This window comes from Sminthopsis crassicaudata, chromosome 4 (genome assembly GCF_048593235.1).
Source record: "Sminthopsis crassicaudata isolate SCR6 chromosome 4, ASM4859323v1, whole genome shotgun sequence".
Taxonomy (NCBI): Eukaryota; Metazoa; Chordata; class Mammalia; order Dasyuromorphia; family Dasyuridae; genus Sminthopsis; species Sminthopsis crassicaudata.
In genome coordinates, this window is record NC_133620.1 from 444,462,936 (window position 1) to 444,484,271 (window position 21,336).

The following is a 21,336-nucleotide window of genomic DNA, read 5'->3' on the forward strand; positions in this document are numbered from 1 at the left end:
TTTTCTTTCTTTCTTTTTTTTCTTAACCTGATCAGGGATTGGGTTCCTAGGGGGCTCCCAGCTAGAAAATGATTTGCAGCACCTAAATTGCAATTTAAATCTTAAAGAATTGCTTGGGGGCACTAAAAGGTGAAATGGAATAAATATAGTGATACAGTCAGAGACAGTAGATCAGTTCTCTATCTGTGATTCCATACTACCTCTCATCCCTCATTACACAGATGAGAAAAATAAGGCTTGGAGAAGTTGAATAACCTCTTCCCTCTCTCCCTCCAAATCCCCCCCCAAAAAAAGACACAGCTAATAAGCAGCAGATGGATTTAGAATCTCAGATGTTTGGTTTTTGAACTACATCTTGTTACCTTTCTGTCAAAAATGCTCATAGGCTTCTGGTAAAGATAAAGACATGGAAAGATCAGAGGAAAGCTCAGATCTCCCACTGGTATAATCGCAGTAATTACAAATAAAAAATTTAAAAGACAGATTGAATAATGATTTTTTTTAATCCAAAGAGAAAGATCCATAAGTTTCTTTATCTGACCCAGGGTAACAACAACAAGACAACCAAAAGTCAAGAATGGTTGAAAAGGCCATCAGGAAAGCCATCATGGGTTCAGATGAACATGGCAAAAATCCAGACCAGTACCTGACTAGAGACATCTGGCCCCACAGGGGAAGCCAAAGATCCAAAGATAGAGATAGAAACCAGGGGTTGGAAGTCTAGGAAATGCAAGTCAAGAACAAACAGAATCTGATCACCCTGTGCAAGAGCAAAAAAGCAGAATCTGACCCAGATGCAAAAATCTAAATTAGGGACTTAAGTTGGAGATAGAAATAAATATATTGAACACTATGAAGAAATATGGGTTGAGAGATCCCCAAGAGAGAAACTCATTAGAAGAGTCTAACTCTGTCATATATTGGAGGAAAAAAACTTGGAATATGAAATTCCAAAATATAGATAGGCTTATAATTGAGAAAGACTTATTGCAAAACACCCAGTATATATGTAATGAACTTAAGTGAAATAGAAGACTTCTAACCATTCCTGATGAAAATACTAGAGTTGAACCCTCAAAGTGAAAATACTGGAATTAAGAGAAATCGAGAAAAATAAATATTTTTGAGCAATTGGAAGGGGCTAAACAATGATGAAGTCCTCACGGTGTATTTTTGTTCAGTCTTGTTCAATCCTTAGTGACCCCATTTGAGGTTTTCTTGGCAAAGATATTGAAGTCATTTGTCATTTCCTTCTCCAGCTTGTTTAATAAGGAAACTGTTTATGTTTATAAGGAAACTGAGGCAAATAGGACTGAGTGACTTGCCCAGGGCAACATAGCTAATATCTGAGGTCAGTGACCATAACACAATAAAAATTATTATCAATAACAAAACCTTAAAATAAAATATTAAAACTTAAATGGAAAATAATTTAACCCTTAAGAGTGTGGGCCAAAGAATAAATAAAAAAAAATAAGAGATAATTTCAATTTAAAATGATGGGACAATATATCAGCACTTTTGAGTTGTGACCAAAGTACACGTTGGCGTAGAGGTTTTTAATCTTTCAGAGACTCTCTACACTTGGACAGGGAAAAAAAAATACATCTTTCTTCTATACACAATTCTGATAAACCAGAGGAAAAACAACTACAAACCTATACCCTTACTTAATAAATATAAATGCAAAATATTTGAATAAAGTATTAGCAAAGAGGCTACTACAATATATTAAAACTATTATATATTACAATTTAGTTGGAATTATACCAGAAATGCAGAATTGGTTTAAAATTAGCAAAACTATAAACATAAAAAATATTAATAACAAAATCAATAAAATTATTGTATTAGAAGAGATAGATTCTAGACGCAAAATTTTCCTCTGGAAGGAAATGTAAAACTATGCTCCCCAAAGTATCAAAAGTGTATATACACCCTTTGACTCAGCAATACTACAAAGAAATTAAATAAAGTGAGAAAGGATCCAAATGCATCAAAATATTCATAGTAACTATTTTTTGTTGTTGTTATAGTGCCTATTAATTAAAGAATGGCTGAACAAATTGATGTATATGACTGTAATGGAATATTATTGAATCTTAAATGATGAATGGATGGATTGCAAGAAAACTGAGGAGACATTTATCAGTGAGCAGAAGTAGAACAATTATATGACTTTATCAAGAAAAATAATTTTGAAAGATTTAAAATAAACTAGGTAAAAAAAATGAGACATGTATGCTCAGACATGGCAAATATGATTATTAGTTTTACTTGACTATACTAACTTGTTACAAGGGAGGATGGGCCTTCATTGGGGGAGGAGAGATAAAGAAGTTAATGATAGAGATGCCCCCCCAAGAAAGGTATAAAGATAAATAGCAATAAAATTTTTAAAGAAGCTACACAAAAAGGATTTTGGGAGGAGGTTCAGAGAGCATCAAAGGTAAACAGGATAGGTTTGAAACAAATTGCTGAATTCTGTATATACTTTTAAAAAACAAACTGGGGGCAGCTGGGTGGTGCAGTGGATAGAGTACCAGCCCTGAAGTCAGTAGGACTCGAGTTCAAATTTGGCCTCAGGCAAGTCACTTAACTCCAATTGCCTTAATAAAAACAAAAAACAAAACAAAACAAAAAAACAAAACAAACAAAACTCTACAAAATGAGTTTCATGTTTTATATATACACAATTCTCTCTCACTAGTTTTCTTTGTGAAAATGTTTGCATTTGTTAGTACAGAAAGTTGGCAAGTACAGAAAAACAACAATAACAACAACAACAACAAAAACAACAAGAAAATTGGAGATACTAAAGTGGTTAGTCGATTTCTTTTTCCAGCTCATTTTATAGATGAAGAAACTGAGGCAGAGTTAAGTGACTTGCCCAAGGCTATACACTAGTAACTGTCTGAGGTCAGATTTAAACTCAGAAAGCTGAATCTTCGTGATTCCAGACTAGACATTCTATCCACTCTACTACCTAGCTTAGCCCTTCCTTACAATGGAAAAATTACTGAAGTTTAAGTTAGAGGATTCAGGGGGTTCCTGCAGTCGAGAAGTTCTGAGTTCATTTAACCATATTTGCCTCAGTTTTCTCATGTGTAAAATGAGCTGAAAAAGAACATGGAAAATCACTCCAGTTTCTCTGCCAGGAAAACCCCAGATAGGATCACATGAAAGACAGGACTGAATGGCAAAAACAAAAGTAGAAGACCTAATCTCAACTCTATCATTCATTCCATCCATAACACTGAGTAATGATTTCATTTTTGGGTCTCAGTTTCCTCACCTGTAAAATAATAGGCTTTATCAACACTCAAAGGTTTCATTAACCTCTAAGACAGTGTTCCTATATCTGTATGGAATGTATTTGTTCATGTTTCCCTTTTTTGCACTTATTTCAAAGTTAAGGGCCCCATGGAATAACATATACTTTAGCAAACTCTAGAGCATTATAAAAATGTTAGCTATTACTATTTTCAAGTATGTTTATCCAAAAGTATAACAAGTAACCTCAGGAAGTAGTGAGATTTGTGTCAGTAATAGTTTTGATGTACAACTCGTATTGCATTTGTTGGGGATGGTATAGAAGTCATTCTTAGTCAGGTACAGAATTGCCTCTGAAGTCTCTCTGAGAACACCCCAATGGATGGGACTCAAATGTCCTCCCACCACATCTATCTGACTTTTCGTTCTTGACTTGGATTATCCAACCAAGAACCTGCATCAAAGACATGGAAAGAGTCCGTCTCCTCAGAATTGGCCATGTGTGTGCTCTGAGCTTCCGAGAGACCCTCTTTCTTTTCTAATACTGGTGACATTTGTAGATTTGAGTCCTCAAATCTTTGAAAGATCCTTCAGGGAGATAAGCATGTTCACTAAAACAATTTATCACAATAGGCTTCCATATCTCTCTCCCTGGTCCTCTTTGTGAGCAAATGAGGCTCTCCTGGTCTGGTGGGCTGGGTTTCTTTGTATGCAGACCCCAGAATCTGGCTAGTTGACTATCAGAAGGTAGGGGTACAGCAGACAGTTCTGATGGTCAGCTTGGCTAATCTTATTAATATCCTGATTGTCTTCCTCAACCAAACGATCGCCTATGGGGTGGTTCTGTAAGATAATGTGACCTTCCAATCCAATAGATAACGGGATAGTCAGACAAAGTCCTAAAGCATACAAGAACAGAAACAATGCCTTTACAGTAACCTCATGTTATCTAAACAAATTATTTGCTTCCAATTATAAAGGAGTTTTTTAAAAGAAGAGCTCAAAATTATTCCTTTTTCTGAATTCAAATAATTAGTCTTTGGGTACAACCAGTATTATTTACTTGGAGCAGGGAGCATTTTGCTGCTAAGATGAATATTTTTATGACTGCCCTCATAAATTGCTTTCCATTGTCTCTTGTCGAGGGGAAGGAGGAGCTCCCAGGGGTGAGCAAAGGGTTCTTGGGTCCCCGTCTGGGGGCCCCATTAAGTTGTTAAGGCATTTAGTACCCGCAGGCTTTCAGATTGCAAGGGCAGTTCAAATCCCAGCAAGGCTAGGGGTGGGTGTGGTGAAAGGAAGCTTTCATTTGTCCCCCCAGCTTAAGGGACAGGGCTGTCTTACAAGCAAGAATTGGGGAGAATGTAGTAAAGTAGCCAGACAGATCAGACTCATACTAACACCCCCTCCCCAACTACATACCCAAGCCTCTCAGAAAAGGGTTCTGGGAATATGGGAGCCAGAAGAAGCTAGGGGAAGGAAATATCATTTTAGTGAACTGCTGACTTCACAGTAGACAGATGGTTGTTCAGTCATAGCTTAGTTTGGGGATGCCAACTCTTAGGAAGAGCAGAGTTTCTCTGGAGTAGGCACTGGCTTCCTTTTCCTGTAAGACAGAAGCTGACTTCTAGGAGGGGAAAGATGAATTGTGGTACATGCTAAGGATTCTGGGGGAAGACACATAAGATCACAGATGGAGAACTAGAAATAACCTCAGAGGCTTTCTAGTTCAGACACTTCGTTTTACAAATGAGAAAACTGAGGAAGTAATGTAACTTGCCCAGGATCCTTCAGCTAGTCAGTGGAAGAAATGGAATTCAAATCCAGATCCTTTGACAAGTGCTTTATCTTCTATGCCAGCAGTTCTCAAAGTGAAGTTTCTAGATTTCTGAGGGTCCCTGAAACCCTTGCAGGAGGATTCACTATTTTTATAGTAATGCTATGCCATTTTAACTTCTAATACAATAAATGTCATTAGACACAACCCACATACACATAAACAAAGTTTTGGGAGGGAGGGAGTATTTGATATTTTTAAGAGTGTAAAGAGGGCCTGGGAACAAAAAGTTTGAGAACCACTATACTGTCTTGTTGCCTCATTAATCTCTATTCAGCAGCCAGGCTCTGATAGGCAGTGATATAAAACTTAGTGGGCACAGATAGGGCTCCAGGAAGGAGAAGATGGCAGAACTATTTCTTCTGTGAGGGTCTTTTGTATTGTACATTCTGGCAGAAAGAGAAATGGATTGAGGCCCAAGATGGTAGAGAGTTTTAAGACAACTTGCACATGCAATCATGGACCAAACTACTTTCCTTCTATATGGTGAAGTTTTCTTAAGACCCCCCCATCCTAACTCAGATCCTCAGCAAGTAAATGAATTCTCTGTGCCTCAGTTTCCTGATCTTAAAGTGGAGAGATTGGATTCAATAGCCTTAAAGATTATTTCTGGCTCTAAATCTACAATCCTTTTTAAAGCCCACATTCTATAGCAGAGGTGTTAAACACTAAGTCAAGTCTCCAAAACCAAATTAAACTGTAATTGGGAAATAAAATTTAACAAAATTAATGAAAATATAATAAGCATAGAAAATATTACATTTTAAAACTAAATCCATACACAGTTCACAGGAATCCTTATATACCGATTGGTGGCCACCATTTCTTTTTGATTTTGACAATACTGCTCTACAGGGAAAAATGAAAGAATTCAGGGAGAATAAATGTAGAATAATGACTGCTTTAGAAATTATTTTTAAGACTCAAAAATACTTTAAATCTATTACTACACATGACGCTTACCACAACCTTGCAAGGTAAGTATGGCAAATATCATTATTCCATTTTACAGATGAAGAGAAATGAGACACTGAGAGGAATTGCCTGGGGTTACACAACTAGCAGCTATTAAAAGCAGGAATTAAACTCTCTTGATTCTATCCAGAATGCTTGCCATTACTCTGTGATTGCTCTTTTTGGGGGGTGGGGGGAGGGAAGAGAGGGCACCTAGCTGAGCTCCTTGTTCTCAAGGATAAAGCATATGATGAACAAGGCCACTTGTATGTCTCATGAAGGCAGAAATTCTGGCTCATGCCAAGGATAACCAGACTCTCATTCCACGTCAACTTCCTCCTCCTCCTACTTTTTCAGAACAATCAATACCCAGTACCAGTCTCCAAACAGTCCCATCAATTCCCTCTGCCTTCTTCTCTGACCTCTCCAGAGCCTTTTTCTAGATTCAGTTCCAGAATCAAGGCGGAGGCCATCACTCCAGTTTGGCTCAAAAGGAGGTTCAGAGGCCTGTCACTGAGACCTATAACCAGGGACAGCTCCTGCTGGCTGGAGCTGGGATGGGAGAGACAAAGGCCATCCAGGCTGAAGATAAATGAACCCCTGGACACTGCTACAGTAACTGCGGTCCCCTAATAGAGGAAAACAAAGGTTTGCCCCTGTGACACTTGCTGGAAAAGATGAAGGCACATCAAAGGAAGCCAGGCTCGTTCAAAGCCCTAACTTAATTGTCAATTAAGCATGCATAAGGGAGAAAACGCCATGACAACCCTGGGCCGCATGCTGGTGTATTGCATGCTGGTGTATTATTGTCGGACCCGGGGAGAACACTGAAAACAGCTGATTTTGCTGACAATGTGTTTGTAGGGCACCTTGTAAGCAATCAGCACATGACAGAAGCAAAGCTCGCCTCCCCCTCCCCCCCACTGATCCTATTGTAGAGGACATTCCAGGGCTAGGGTCAGCCTGTGGTCATCATGGACTTGCAAAAGGTGGATGGATGGTGGAAAGATGAACAGCTCAACGTGGGCCAGCACTCTCAACTCAGCTGGTAAGAAAGGACTTGAAAAATTGAGAGGACATTCAACCTTTTAGAAAACTTCACTACAGAGAAGGAAAGTGGCTTGTCCATCCATGATTATACTCACAAAAAGGTCTTAGGACTTTGTGCTATCTTGAATCTCAATCCATTTCTTTCTACCAGAATGCAGAACACAAGAGATCCTCACAAAAAAGATAGTCTCTCCTCCCTGTGACCATGTCTCCTCCTTGTCTGTGCCCAGTAGATTTTATATTCCTGCCTATCAGGCCTTAGCTACAAAATGGGGATTAATAAGGCAACACAAGAAGATGGCCATTCTCAAAAGACTCCTTCCTTTCCTTGCAGAGGTGTGGGACTCTGGGTGTGGAATACTACAGATCACATCAGAACTCAACATGTTACTTTTCCTGAACTTTTTCCCCTCTCTTTTTAAAATTCTTTGTTATAAGGATAAAGAGGAGAAAGAATATGTTGGTGATATAAAAAAGAGAACAAAATTACTTTTAAAAAGTCAATCACATATAGGCTTTCTTGAAATGGAAATTTATTGTTTCATATTTTGAATATTCATGTTCTGCAGTGCACATGGCAATGGGTTTTTCTTTTTCTATTTTGTATTTAAGTTTTAAATAATTTTAAATAGTTATTAAAAAAGCAATCATTAGAACCATACCGACAATTATTTTGTAATGTTTTATACTACATCTCCTATTAATTTTTAATCAAGCCTCCAAATATTAGTGATCTCTTTCATAGTTGTGGCCACTATGGAACAAAATGAGCATATCCTATTGGATTTAGAGAAAGAAAACAACACTTTTACATACTGTTCAGTTCCTGTTTTCCTTTCTCTCCCATCTCTATCCTTGCCATCTAAGGAGTCATAATTTAAAGAGGTCTAGTTCAGGAGAAATAGAATGGCTTCAAGTGCCATCTCTACTTGAGTGATTTTGGCTAAGTCACTTTTCCCTTTGCCTCAGTTTCTTCATTAAAGTAAGAGATTTAGGCTAGATGGCCACTGAGGTGCCTTCCAAGACTAGGTAGATAATCCTTGTGTGACTGGTTAAATCACTTAACCTCATCCCAGGAGGAGGTAAGTTCCTTGAGGACAAGAAATAGTTTTAATTCTGCCTTTATGTCCCCAGTGTCTTATCCCTAACATGTAATAAGGTGCTTAATAATTGCTTATAGAATCAAAGAACAATTCACTTCTTTGGGATTCAATGCTCTCATCTGTAAAATGAAGAGTTACATTAGATGACTTCTAAGATTCTTTCCAAATTTGAAGCCTACTTTACCCACTACTCCCATTCATTGAGATATTCTCAAGATGCCATGTTGTGACACGCTAGGTCTCTTTGAGGAAGACGGAATGAGAAAGGAAGGAGAAAGCTAGAAGGCTTGCCAAATTTGGCTTAAGCAATTGGCAAGACCAAGGAAAGAACAGCAACAAAACAATTAAAACTGAAATTATCCTGACTAAGCCTGGCCCCAAAGAAGAGATAAGAGAAGGCTCCTCCCTCCCTTCCTAGTGCTGGTCAGGGACTGTGGGTGTGGAACGTTGTAGATCCTGTCAGATTTTCTTAATGTGCTTGTTTTGCTGAACTATTTTTTCCATTTTTTTATTCTTTGTCATAGAGGATAGAAGGAAGAAAAAAGGATACAATAAGGATTGTAGGTGGCATAAAAAATCAGGGGATTTGTTGGTTGATTAACTAGTCCAGAAATATCCCAGAAAAATAAGGAAGAGCAAATGTACACAAAAGAAAAACCTTTCCAATTTTCCTGGCACTCATGGGCAGCTAAGTGGTACAGTGGATAGAGCACCAAGTCTGAGTCAGAAAGTTCAGAGTTCAAATCTGCCTTAGACATGCTCGATGACCTTGGGCAAGTCACTTAACCCTAATTTGCCTCAGTTTCCTCATCTATAAAATGAGCAGGAAAAGGAAATGGCAAACCACTCCAGTATCTTTGCCAATAATAAGATCACAAAGAGTCAGACATGACTGAAAAAAATGACAGAACAAAAATAACATGGGAAATAGGGTAGCCAATTCTAGAAATCGATACTGATATTCTCTATGTTCCCAAATCCAAGGTGTAGATTCCATAAAGCCCTCCCTCCCTTCAAGACTCAACTCAGGCAGCCTCTTTCTTCTGAGTGGCCTTTCCTTACTTCTTCCCAGCTGTCACTTTGCATTTGCTTTGTATTTTCTTATCCTGTACAAGATTATTTCTTGGAGTAAAAGATAAGCAATGTGAGTGCAAGAATTGTCATTCTATTCCCATCAACTGGCACATCAGGTGCTCAATAAATTCTTGTCTAATGAAATTGAATTGAATCTGTGTGCTTTGTTGTTGTTAGTCATTTGCATGACCCCATTTGGGATTTTTCTGGCAAAGATACTGGAGTGGTTTGCCATTTCCTTCTCCAACTCATTTTACAGACGAGGAAACATGGTTAAGTGACTTACCAGGGTCACAAAGTGAGTCCGGTTTGAGGCTGGGTTTAAACTCAGGAAGATGAGTTTGATCTATGCTGAGCTTCTACAATTGGTAATGCTTTTTTCCTCTGATTATAGTATCAAATGAGTTTGGCCTACATTGAGCCACTTCAGAAAGGCCTGTTTCTTCCTAAGAATAATTTTATCACAAACAATAAAGAGCTTATATGTGGACCTATAATGGATACTCCATTAAAGAAGCTAAATTAACACAGGTCTTTGGGAAGGGGCAATGAGAAGAGAGGAGGTCAGGTTCAAGGACTGTCCATTACTAGCTACCTTCATGGCCACAGTGTCTTCTGGGAAGAAAATTACCAGGTCAGTGGGGATCCTATACATCCATGAGGTCTAGATGATTTGGAAACAGAACCAGTTTTAGCTTGGACACATTCTCCTTCTTGTTGCAATTTCTCCAGTTAAATTAGTTAAAGATCAAAGGAAATGATAATAGGAAAATGCTTAGCCCTATGGCTAGCACATAATGAATGCTATAAATGCTAGCTATTATTATTATTAGCATATTGGAAAGAAACTGAACCTGGAAGTCAAGACATTGCCCTCAGTCACTATGTGATGTTGGGCAAATCACTTTACCTCATTATAACTCATTTTTTCCAGTGAGGAAATTAACCTAAAAGAGTCTTTAAGGTCAAATTATATCTCCATTGAGTTAGTAATATTCCCCTTTTTCCATTCCCAAATTACCTATGGATATTTTATATTCAATCATGTGTGTGTGTGTGTGTGTGTGTGTGTGTGTGTGTGTGTGTGTGTGTGTGTGTGTGTGTTTGTCCCTCCACAGAAGAACGTAAAATCTTTGAGGACCAACAGAGATTATTTTATTTCTGTTTCAGTCTGTTCCCTACTCGAGTACCACCCCAGATTCTAGCATAGTACCTTGTATATAGTAGGCATTTAGTAAATAAATGCTTCTTGATTTAGTATTAGAAGATCTTAGATCTTTAACTAGAAGATATATTGTTCAATTCCTCTCCCCCATTTTACAGAGGAGGAAACTTAAGGAACTTAAGAGACTTGTCAAAGTAATATAGGTAGTGTCAGAGATGGGATTCGAAGTCAGAGTCTCTGACTCTAGAGTTTGGAGGGAAAAGTCTTTAGAGCCCTAAGATTTTGGGGTTCCATGGAGCCAGGCTCTCAACTCTGGGAAGGGCCTAAGGGTTCTGGGTTTCAAGTGGGCACATCCATTCTTGTTTTCCTGTCACTCCTGAGCCAGGCACGGCCGCTTCTCAGTCCCTGCCTTGCCTGCTTTGGCACACTCTGCCATCAAGCCCACCAAAGTGGGGCACAGAGAGTTGGCCCCAGTAGGGAAGAGAGCAGTCTAAGCTAGTGACCCCACTGTGACCTCCACACGACCTCAGCTTGTCAGAAAGCTGCTGGGCTTTTGTTTGCAGCTCAGGCTCCCTGACTTTGGTGTGGAGATCACAGGTACAGCACAATGTACATTGTATTCCCAGGAATGCCCCTTGGCCCCACTACTCCCCCCATCCCTCCTTCCCCCCCTTCCCCATTCAGTCCTTTTGCTTACTACAAATCCAGCTCAGCACTAGTCGCTTCCAGTGTGCTATTTTCCTCTGAAACGCTTTGTTTTTCTCCAGAGGAACCAAGTTACCCTGAAACTAACCCCAGCCCTCTCCCAGAGGCTCCCCAGGCTCTCAGCAAGCCACCACCTCTTCCTATCTCTCAGTAATAATAATAATAATAATAATAATAATAATAACAACAATAATAATAATACCTGATATTGACAGAGCACTTTGCAACCCCCCAAGCACTTGGGTCTCACAACAGATTGGGTACCAGCCAGAATTGGAGTGAACCCCCTCATCCTGCCTTATCTTTCCTTAAGGACTCAGCCCAGATCCTGCCTTCTGCAGACTCTTTCCCATCCTCCCAGCTCTTACTGCCTTCCTTCCATCTTTATGGAATTAGTTATTTACACGCTTCCTCTCCCTTTAGATTATAGACTACTTGAGGGGAGGGGACAGTTTTTGCAAATATATACAGAGCACTTATTGACTAACTGGCCAATTGACTGATTCTACTTGAGCATATTCATTCCCTAACTCCCAGCTTTCCCTGGTTAAGTACTAAGGGTGGGAAGCCTAAATTAGATCATGAACTCCACAAAGATAAAAACAATCCACTTTTGTCTTTTTGTATACAAATTACCCAGCACAATGTCTGGCATACAGTGGGCATTTAATAAGTGCTTGTTAATTGAGTTCTTGGCTAAGGAAATTGCTTTATCTCAGTTTGGGAGAGAACAACCTGTGTATTCTCCGGATCATTAGCCCAACCTGATTTGGGAAAACCTTGCCAATCCATGAGATCATTTTTACACTTGGGTTGGCCCTGGAAAATAAGTCCCTTTCTAGTCTCAGTCCAATTCTAGTTCTTTGGATCAAAGATCTAGATCTAGTACTGGAAGACATCTCAGAGGCTAGTTCACCTCATTTTTATAGATGAGGAAACTGAGACACAGAGATTTTTTTTTTCAAGTGATGTTGCCCAAGATCACTGTGGTAGTGAAAATTCAGATATGGGTCATCTGATTTCAAAGTCACTATTATAGTGGGCTGTATCAGGGTGATCCAGAAGAATATTAAAAAGAAAAGTTTCCATTTTAGCTTAGTAAAAGAATGCCTTGGGGGTAGCTAGATAGTACAGTGGATAGAGCACCAGCCTTGAAGTCAGGAGGTCCTGAGTTCAAATCTGATCTCAGACACTTATCACTTCCTAGCTGTATGATCCTGGGCAAGTCACTTAACCCCAATTGCCTCAGCAAAATAAAATAAAAGAATGCCTCGAAATCTACTAGGGAGATGTGGCTGGAGAGCAGACACTATGGCTGAGCCCATACTCCCCAGAGCATTGGAGACACCACTAAGGACAATGATTCTCAATCCTTAAAATAGGCTGTAAGTATCCAAAAGCCCCCCCCAAAAAAAGTTTCTGAACTCTTAACTGAATAGCATACATCTTAATATTTATGAACTACATTAAGATGTGCAAACATCACCTCGTCTGAGTCTCATGATACCTTGTGACTCATAAAGGAAAGAAAGCATCAGGGAAACTGAGGCTGAGAGATGGTAAATGATCTACCTAGGTTTACACTGCTACTAACTGTCTGAGGCAAACTTCTGGAATTCTTGTCGCTAAAGCCTTTTGAGGAGACCTCTCCTCTCTTCCCTCCAGGCCCTGATTCTGTGACCTCTATCCAGATGCCCCCCACTACTCAGATGCCAGGCCTCAGAAGCCATAAACAGTGTCCTTTCACTATTCCCCATCTGATGCATCCCCAAATCTTAGCATAGTACCTGGCACATAGTAGGAATTTAATAAATAAGGATTGATTGATGGATTTCTGAATCAGCAAACATCTCCAGAGACAAGGATATAGAAAAGGGAGCCCTTCCAAGGGAGGTCCTTATGTAATGACATTGGAAAGGGCACATGGGCAAAAGTCTCAATCCTTCTCTAAATCTATCTTCTTCCTTAGAGAAATATCCTGGCTCCCAAACTCTCCTTTTATTAACAGGAAGAAACAAGAGATACTCAATGAGAGGACCGGGTCCCACCCACTTCAGAGGCCTTTATGAGGAGGAGTGCCCACTCAAACTCTTTACCTGAAAGCTTACTTGGAGGAGAGGCACTTGGTTGCGTGTGGTGGGGGGAACCATGGGAGAGCATAGGGTTCAAGCCGTGAGGCTGGTTTGTGCTGTAGGCATCCATGGCCAGTTTCTGGCGGAAAGCCTCCTCCTTTCTGCGGTTGGCAAACCAATTGTAGACACGGACCTCAGTAACCAGGTTGGAACCGAGGCCGTGAGCTTTAGATGGGGAGACTCCTCGTTGCAGACATTCTGCCCTGTGAGCAAATAAAAGAGAGATCAAGCAAGATAAAAAGGGTTCTCAGGGATTTAACAACAGTTGTTAACAACAGTCATGCTAGGAATGCTATGAGGCTAAAGTTAGGGTCCTGAGGATGGAGAGGAAACTGATCTCTACAACTGACTCTAAATCACAGGTTCTTCTAGTTCCTCTTTCCCCCCAAATTCCCTAGAACAAAAGGGTCTCCAAAGAATTTCTGACTATATAATTTACAACAAGATTTCTTCCTTCCTTCCTTCCTTCTTTCTCTCCTCTTCTTTGTCTCTATGTCTCTCTTCATCCATCTCTGTGTCACTTGTCTCTGTCTGTCTCTGTCTCTATCTCTTTCTGAATCAGTCTCTCTTTGATTCTCTGTCTATTCATCTCTCTGGGTCTGGATCTGGATCTCTGTGTCTCTCGTGTCTCTAGTCTTAGTCTCTCTTTCTCTCCCCCTCCCTTCCTCCTCCCCCTTTCTTTCCTGCTTCTTATCTTTCTTCCTCCTTCTCTCTCCTTCTCCCTGCCCATTACTTTTTTTTTCTTCCTTCCTTCTCATTATGGGATTTTTTAGCAGTATAGTGAAATCAGAAAAATATTTTCACATATATAAAATAAATTAGTAGATTGCAGAGAAAATCTATTCTATTGAAATACAGTAATGAAAATTAAAAAAAAAAAAAAGACATCAGACCTAGGTTCATAGACTCACAGAACTTCTACCCTATAGGCTGTAAGCATGATTATGGCTGGAGGACAGTATAGCATGATGATGAAAATATGGGTTCTGTAGTCTTGAGACTTGAGTTTTTCAGATCAAAATCAAAATAGATACATTAAATCTATGTGAGGGACAGAAATACAATGCAGTTTAAAGCATGCTAGATTTGATATAAAAGAAATGGGGTTGGAATCTTGCATTTCTTATCATCTGTGTGACCTCAGGCAAATCCCTCTGGCCTTAGTTTTCTTATCCATAAAATAAGAAGTCTAGTGCTTTTCTTCTAAGAACCACTCCTACATTTATAGATCTATACCTGGTCCACAGTTTCTGACACATAGCAAGCACTTAATAAGTTTATTGACTTAATAACTACTTGTTGACCTATAAATCTGTATAAAAGAGGCAGAATTGAAACCTATACACTTAATGGTCCCAGGGCTTCTAACAATTAACTCAATTAAATGGGTCTTTCAAACCACAGATACATAATAATTATCCTTTATTCATTATTTAATATTATATGTAAATATATTATATAGCCTATGTAATTATATATGGCAAATATAATTATGATCATTGTACAGTAATGCTATGATATTAATATGATGGTAATATAATATAGCAGTGATATCAACATTGGCTATATTATTATATGTGATATTATGATCATGTAATTTAGTATATAACTTATTTATGATAGCTTTTATAATAATCACAATAATATTATAATGCCAATGAGAGCATGGTATATACTATTACCCATGGGATGTAAGCTTCTTGAGGGCAGAGATTTTTTTGGATTTATCCTTCAGTACATAGCCCAGTGCTATATGTTGTTTCAGTCATGTCCAATTCTTTGTGACCCCATTTGGGGGTTTTCTTGGCAAAGATACTGGAAAGGTTAGCCATTTACTTCTCTAGCTTATTGCTAGATGAGGAAACTGAGGCAAACAGGTTAAGTATTTTGCTCAAGGTCACACAGCTGGTAAGTGTCTGAAGCTGAAAAAATCAGAAGTCAGGTCTCCCTACTTCCAGACTTATCCACTGTATCACATAGCTGTATCAATCCCCACCAAGTGCTATGTAGTAGATGCTTATTGAATCAGGAGTGGGGAACTTTTTTTTTTCTGCCAAGGGACTTTTGGATATTTATAACATATTTCATGATCTATACAAAACTTAAAAACTCAAGCAATGGGAAATTGTCGTTCCCAGCTTTCAACTCATCATCACCTGCAGTCACCTTGGTAGGCCCAGACCAAATGATTTTGAAGTTCTCATATGGCCTGCAGGCTTCTGCTCTAAATGAATTATTTAACATAATTTTCTTAACTGAGGCAGACTGTAGCAGATCGGATCTCTCCATTCTATTTTGCTTACCTCCCCTGATCGTAGATGGAGATATGAGAGGAGCTAAAGCCAAAAAAAGCCTTATCCAACATCAAACAGCTAGTAAAGGTCTCAGGTGGGATTTTAACTCAGGTCTTTATGACTTCAAATCTAGCATCACTGCTCCATTCTGTCTCAAAACCAGCAATGGGAAAGATCACTGGCCAAGGTTAAAGCCTATGATCAAAGGACAGCTTTATTCTAAATCTAATTAACCTCTATGGGACCAAACTCGTGCCTCCCAGAAAACATGCCATAGATCTCATTTCATCTGACCATCAATAGCTTCCAATTGGTTTGCATTTGTCTTTTGAGGTGTCTTCAATGACCTGAGTTGGTTTCCATGGGAACCGTCCCTAAGCAGTCTCTAGGAGGTGTGGCTATCATGGCCCTCTCTCCCCAGGCTTATTTGCCAACATAGTGTGGATGTATCTAAATGTGCCCGGGTATTAAATAATGACTGGGATATCGTATGCACTTAATAAACATTTATTAATTGAGCTGATGTCATTACCTGTTGCATTCTTCCACTAGGGCTTCTCTCTCCTCCTTGCTGGGGTTCTTTTGTCGGTCATAGGCCTGGTACAAGATTTGCTGGGATGCGGGCCCCCATTTGAAGCGGTTTCGGCGCATCTTTTTGTTGGCAGGCTCAGAGCAAGCATCATCCGGCTGCCCAGCCCCCTGGCTCTGCTGGCTGAACTCTGGAAAGAGAAACAGCAGCTGATCCTGACTGCTTTTGTCTGTCATATTTCCAGAACTTTGGACTGTCTGGTTGAATTCTGAAAAGAGAAAGGAGTAGATTTGATAGGGTCTGTAGCCTCCACCCAGATGACAGACAGACAAATAAACACCTACATTCCCTTCTCTTAATTTTCTACTCCAGCTCTGATCTATTATTGGGCAAATAATGTTACCTCTCTAGGACTCAATTTCCTCATCCATAAAATGAAAGGTTTTCATTAGATGGCCCCTTTAGACCCTTTCAGATATAAACCTATGTTTGTTATCAGCCAATGTATTATTCCTTTTTTTTTTTTTCAAGGAGTTCCATTCCCACGAGCCATTGTTTCAGAGACCATTTGTTTTTATTTGACCCTCAGATATGAAGCAATACTCTAAAACCAAAGACCGTTTTCTCTTGTTTTGTTTATTCTAGCATGTTACACAGAAAGAATTCTTGGCTGGGTTGGACTAGCTTATAAAGCCCTGGCACCAAATCTCTTTAAGTCAAAGCTTTGCGGCAAACTGTTTATAAAAAAAAAAGTATTCAGGGAATTTGAATAGTTATATACCAATGTATTTAGTTGTTTGTGCCTTAAAGGTTAAGATTTGTCAAATGAATTATTTAATCTCTTTCTATAACCAGCTTAGATGGGACTCTTTTTATCTATAAAAGCACATACCTACCGATGTCCATCCCAGAATTCTATAGCATAGAATTACCAGTAATAAGTGAAGTTTTACAGGTTAACTTACTTAACCCTGAATGAGATTATTTTATGAGGTAAAAAGATCAATAATAGTAAATACTTTCTATAGCATCTAAGAGCTCTCCTCTCTCCTAAAAATCCTGTGAGATAAGAAATATAAGCATTAATATTAGCCTTACACTATAGATGGGGAAACTGAGGTCCAGAGAGAAGTGATTTGCTTAGGACTCACATAGCTGATATGTAACAGATCGGGAATTCAGATTCCAGACCAGGAAGGTAGTGGAATACTATGGAAAGTTTCTGAAATTAGAGGACCTGAGTTTGAATCCTTAGCTCCACCATTCCCTACCTTGTGATTTTAAGCATCTGACTTCTTTGAGCTGTAGTTTTTATTATTTTTTTTTAATCTACAAGATGAGGGAGTTAAACTAGATGGTCCATTCCAATTCCAAATCTATGATTCTTTGAACTTGCTTCAAATTCTGTCTCTGCCCATTCACTGCCTTTCCTTTCTTGGATGTTTTGAATGTGCCCTAGGCATTGGAACCCTAGATAGCATTATCATTAATTCTAAGTGACTATGATGGCCAAGGCCTTAGACTCGGTACCAAAAAATCCCCTGGCTGGGAGATGGACCACTTTCCAGCATAAATTCCCAGGCTTTTGATGATTGGCCATTTCTGTTAGCAGATCACAGGATATCAAGCTTCCTTCTTAAGATCTTGCTTATGAGGTATAGTTCACTGGGTAAAGGACAGGGAAGGGATATTTTCAGAAATGAATGAGAAACAACAAAATATATCAAGAAAAACAAAGTAATTTTTAATTTAAAAGAAATTAATAAAGAAAATTTAGAGCTGGAAGGGAACTTTATACATGAGGACACTGATGCCCAATGACATAAAATGATTTGTCATCCTTGGGCATCAGTGTACTCACGTATAAAGTTCCCTCCCAGCTCTAAATTTTCTTTATTGTCCCTTGGGAAAACATAGAGAGCAAATCTAAGATTGAAATTCATGTTCTCTGTCACTGAATCCAGTGATCAATTTTGCCTGGCAGTGGTACCATGGGAAAAGCACTGAATTTAAAGTCTAAAGACTTGACATCTCATGATCTCACCTTTGTTACCTGCTACCTGTGTGACCTTGATTAATTCATTTAAATTCTTACAGCCCATGTTTGCTCATTTGCAAAAATGAGAAGGTTGAACTAGGTTGTTTCTAAATCCCAGTTCCACACTCTGCTACTATGAGTTCAGATTCAAACTATGGGTGGCCGTCTGCCAGGTTGAAAGAGAGGAGGACAGAATATGCCATAGGCTCTTAATTGTGGTTAATTAATCTGATTTGGAAGATTCACTCACAGGAAGATTTCTCTTATCATTGAAATGGTACTCTAAGTAGTCAGATTTACTAGCAGGTGTTTCTCTGTACCTCTCTGTGTGTGTCACACATTCTCCTCTCCTCTTTTTCTGCCTCCCCCTCTGTCTCTCTCTCTGTCTTTGTCTCTTTCTCTGTCTCTTTTGTCTCTCTCACACACATACTCATATCCTTCTGTACTCTTTATCTCTCTTCTCCCTCTTTCCTACTATCCTTCCTCTTTACTTTCTTTCTTCTCTTTCCCTTCTTCCTTCCTTCCTTCCTTCCTTCCTTCCTTCCTTCCTTCCTTCCTTCCTTCCTTCCTTCCTTCCTTCCTTCCTTCCTTCCTTCCTTCCTTCCTTCCTTCCTTCCTTCCTTCCTTTTCTATGCCTAAAATTTTTAAATCTAAAGCTTAAAAAGGATTGAGGGGGAAGAGAAGGACCTACTTCACTCTGTGATAAAAAATCAGGTAGTCTCTTGTCCAGATTACTCAATTTCTCCATCTGTGAAATGGGTTCAGTAGAAACTTAAGGAATATTTTGATAGTCTTAGAGACATTTTGAAATATAGTCAGAAATGAAATAAGGTAAATAATAGCAGCAGGAATAGCAATAATATCTTGAACTTGTATTGTGCTTTGTACTTTTTAAGTCACTTTCTAATCTATTCACATATGGTACTCACAATAGTACAGAATAACAATTATTCGTGTTTGTTTGGTTTTTTTTTTTTCCTATGAGACTACAAAGTGCTGTCTAGAGACTCACATCTCAATGGGGGCTCATTTTTTTGATGTTTTCTCTACTTTCTGTGCTAGGCCAAACACTCAGAATAAGAACAACTAGCATTTATAGGTTGCTGAAAACGTGCAAAGCCCTTTCTATTATCTCATTGAAACCTCATAACAAGTCTTCCAGGTAAGTATTCCAAATATTATTAGCGTCTCTGTTTTATAGATGAGGAAACAGAAGTTCAGTGTAGTTAAGCAATTTGCCTCTTGGTTATAAACTAGAATATGTCAGAATATGATTTGAACTCAAGTCTACCTAATTTCAAGATCAGGGCTTTATCCATTATGTCACATTGCCTATCATGGAGGATCACTGAATAATAGCTTATGTTAAAATTGATATTCTCAAGGACCTAGAGGATTGGAATATTTATTTGACAGACTCAAAACAAAACAATCCTCAAGAATAAAAGAGACAGAATGATACAGTGGAAAGATCACTGGCTTTGGAATTGGAGGAACTGGATTCAAATCTCATCTCTGAACCTACTGCTAATAAGATCTTGGATTAAGTATTTAATTTTACTGGTCTCAGTTTCCTCATTTGTAAATTTCCAAATAACCACTAAGGCCCAATTCTGAATTTACAGTCATATGAACTACAGTTATTTCCAGCTATGAGAACTGAGTAGCAAACCCAGGTGAAAGTATTGCTTTACAGTTTATGAGAGTCTCTAGGAGGACTGTTTACAAAGTGTTCCTTAAAGATGTAGCACATCTTTGCTGTATGCTCAGATGTGGATCAGACTACACAAATATAGGAAGATTCATGCTCTGAAGTTGTTTTAGAGAATCCAGCTTCCCCCACCAATCTCACTATTCATATTCTCCTTCACTTGGCCTACTTTCTAAATTCAGATTAATTGAGGGAGATGTCCATAATTTTTTTTTTCATTTTATTTCATGCCAAATTGGACCCAGAAGAGTCAATCCTAGTGACTACTGTTTTATAGTTCTTTCATGACAGCAATCAAGACTGATGTATAGTTCATTTTATTTTCTATAATTCTATAAAGAACTGTTCTCTGTTTCTCTGTCCCTCTGACCATCCTTTTCTCTCTCTCTCTTTCTTTCTCACTTTCTGTCTCTTTCTCTTGTCTCTTTCTGTTTCTCTGTACCTCTCTGTGTGTGTCACACATTCTCCTCTCCTCTTTTTCTGCCTCCCCCTCTGTCTCTCTCTCTGTCTTTGTCTCTTTCTCTGTCTCTTTTGTCTCTCTCACACACATACTCATATCCTTCTGTACTCTTTATCTCTCTTCTCCCTCTTTCCTACTATCCTTCCTCTTTACTTTCTTTCTTCTCTTTCCCTTCTTCCTTCCTTCCTTCCTTCCTTCCTTCCTTCCTTCCTTCCTTCCTTCCTTCCTTCCTTCCTTCCTTCCTTCCTTCCTTCCTTCCTTCCTTCCTTCCTTCCTTCCTTCCTTCCTTCCTTCCTTCCTTTTCTATGCCTAAAATTTTTAAATCTAAAGCTTAAAAAGGATTGAGGGGGAAGAGAAGGACCTACTTCACTCTGTGATAAAAAATCATCACTCTGTAATAATGATCCTACAATTCTAAATCTACAGAAGCCATTGATTCCAACCCACTCATTTCAAAGAAGAAGAAACTAAAATTCAGATGAAGTGACTTGGCCAAAGTTATCCAGGTTAAAAGAATGGAGTGGGAATTTGAAACCAGATCCTCTTGATTTCACATATACCACTAGACAGAAGAAACAAGATCCTTAAACCCCACAGGATTTCCTGAATTCATATAGTAAAAGAAGTGGGAGTATGACCATCTTAACATCTTAATAATCTTAAGAGTTTCATTTCCCAGCCTTCAGTACCTTTATTCCCAGAATAAAAGCTAGATTTGGCACCAAGCAACTTTATATGTCTAGAACTGAGAATCATTTGGCCCGAAGGTCCTCCAAAGAAGATATTGGGAAAACAAGCATTGTACATCTACAGACATTTGAATACACACACACATATACACAAAATAAATATGTATATAAATGTATGTATATGTGTGGTATGCCTGTGTGTGACAACCATTAACTATTTTTTTAAACCAGGAAAATAATCAGACCAAAATAATTGAAGCACAAAGCAGGGGGGAAATGCTTTTTCTTAAACTAAAACAATTTGTCCTTCATGGTCACATCACTC

The 21,336-nt window shown here is 38.8% G+C and overlaps 1 protein-coding gene across 10 annotated transcripts in view; it reads right to left on the reverse strand.

The window, feature by feature from the left end:
- Positions 1–21,336, reverse strand: part of HNF1B (HNF1 homeobox B) — a 78,535-nt gene that overhangs the window by 50,012 nt on the left and 7,187 nt on the right. For 6 of the 10 annotated variants that reach the window (XM_074263508.1, XM_074263507.1, XM_074263500.1 and 3 more), the window contains exons 3-4: positions 16,117–16,381; positions 13,255–13,493 (exon numbers count right to left, since the gene is read on the reverse strand). In XM_074263508.1, the coding sequence (XP_074119609.1) occupies positions 13,255–13,493; positions 16,117–16,381 (504 nt within the window). The remainder of the gene's footprint in view (positions 1–13,254; positions 13,494–16,116; positions 16,382–21,336) is intronic. The other 4 variants (XM_074263504.1, XM_074263502.1, XM_074263506.1 and 1 more) reach the window with 2 other exon arrangements.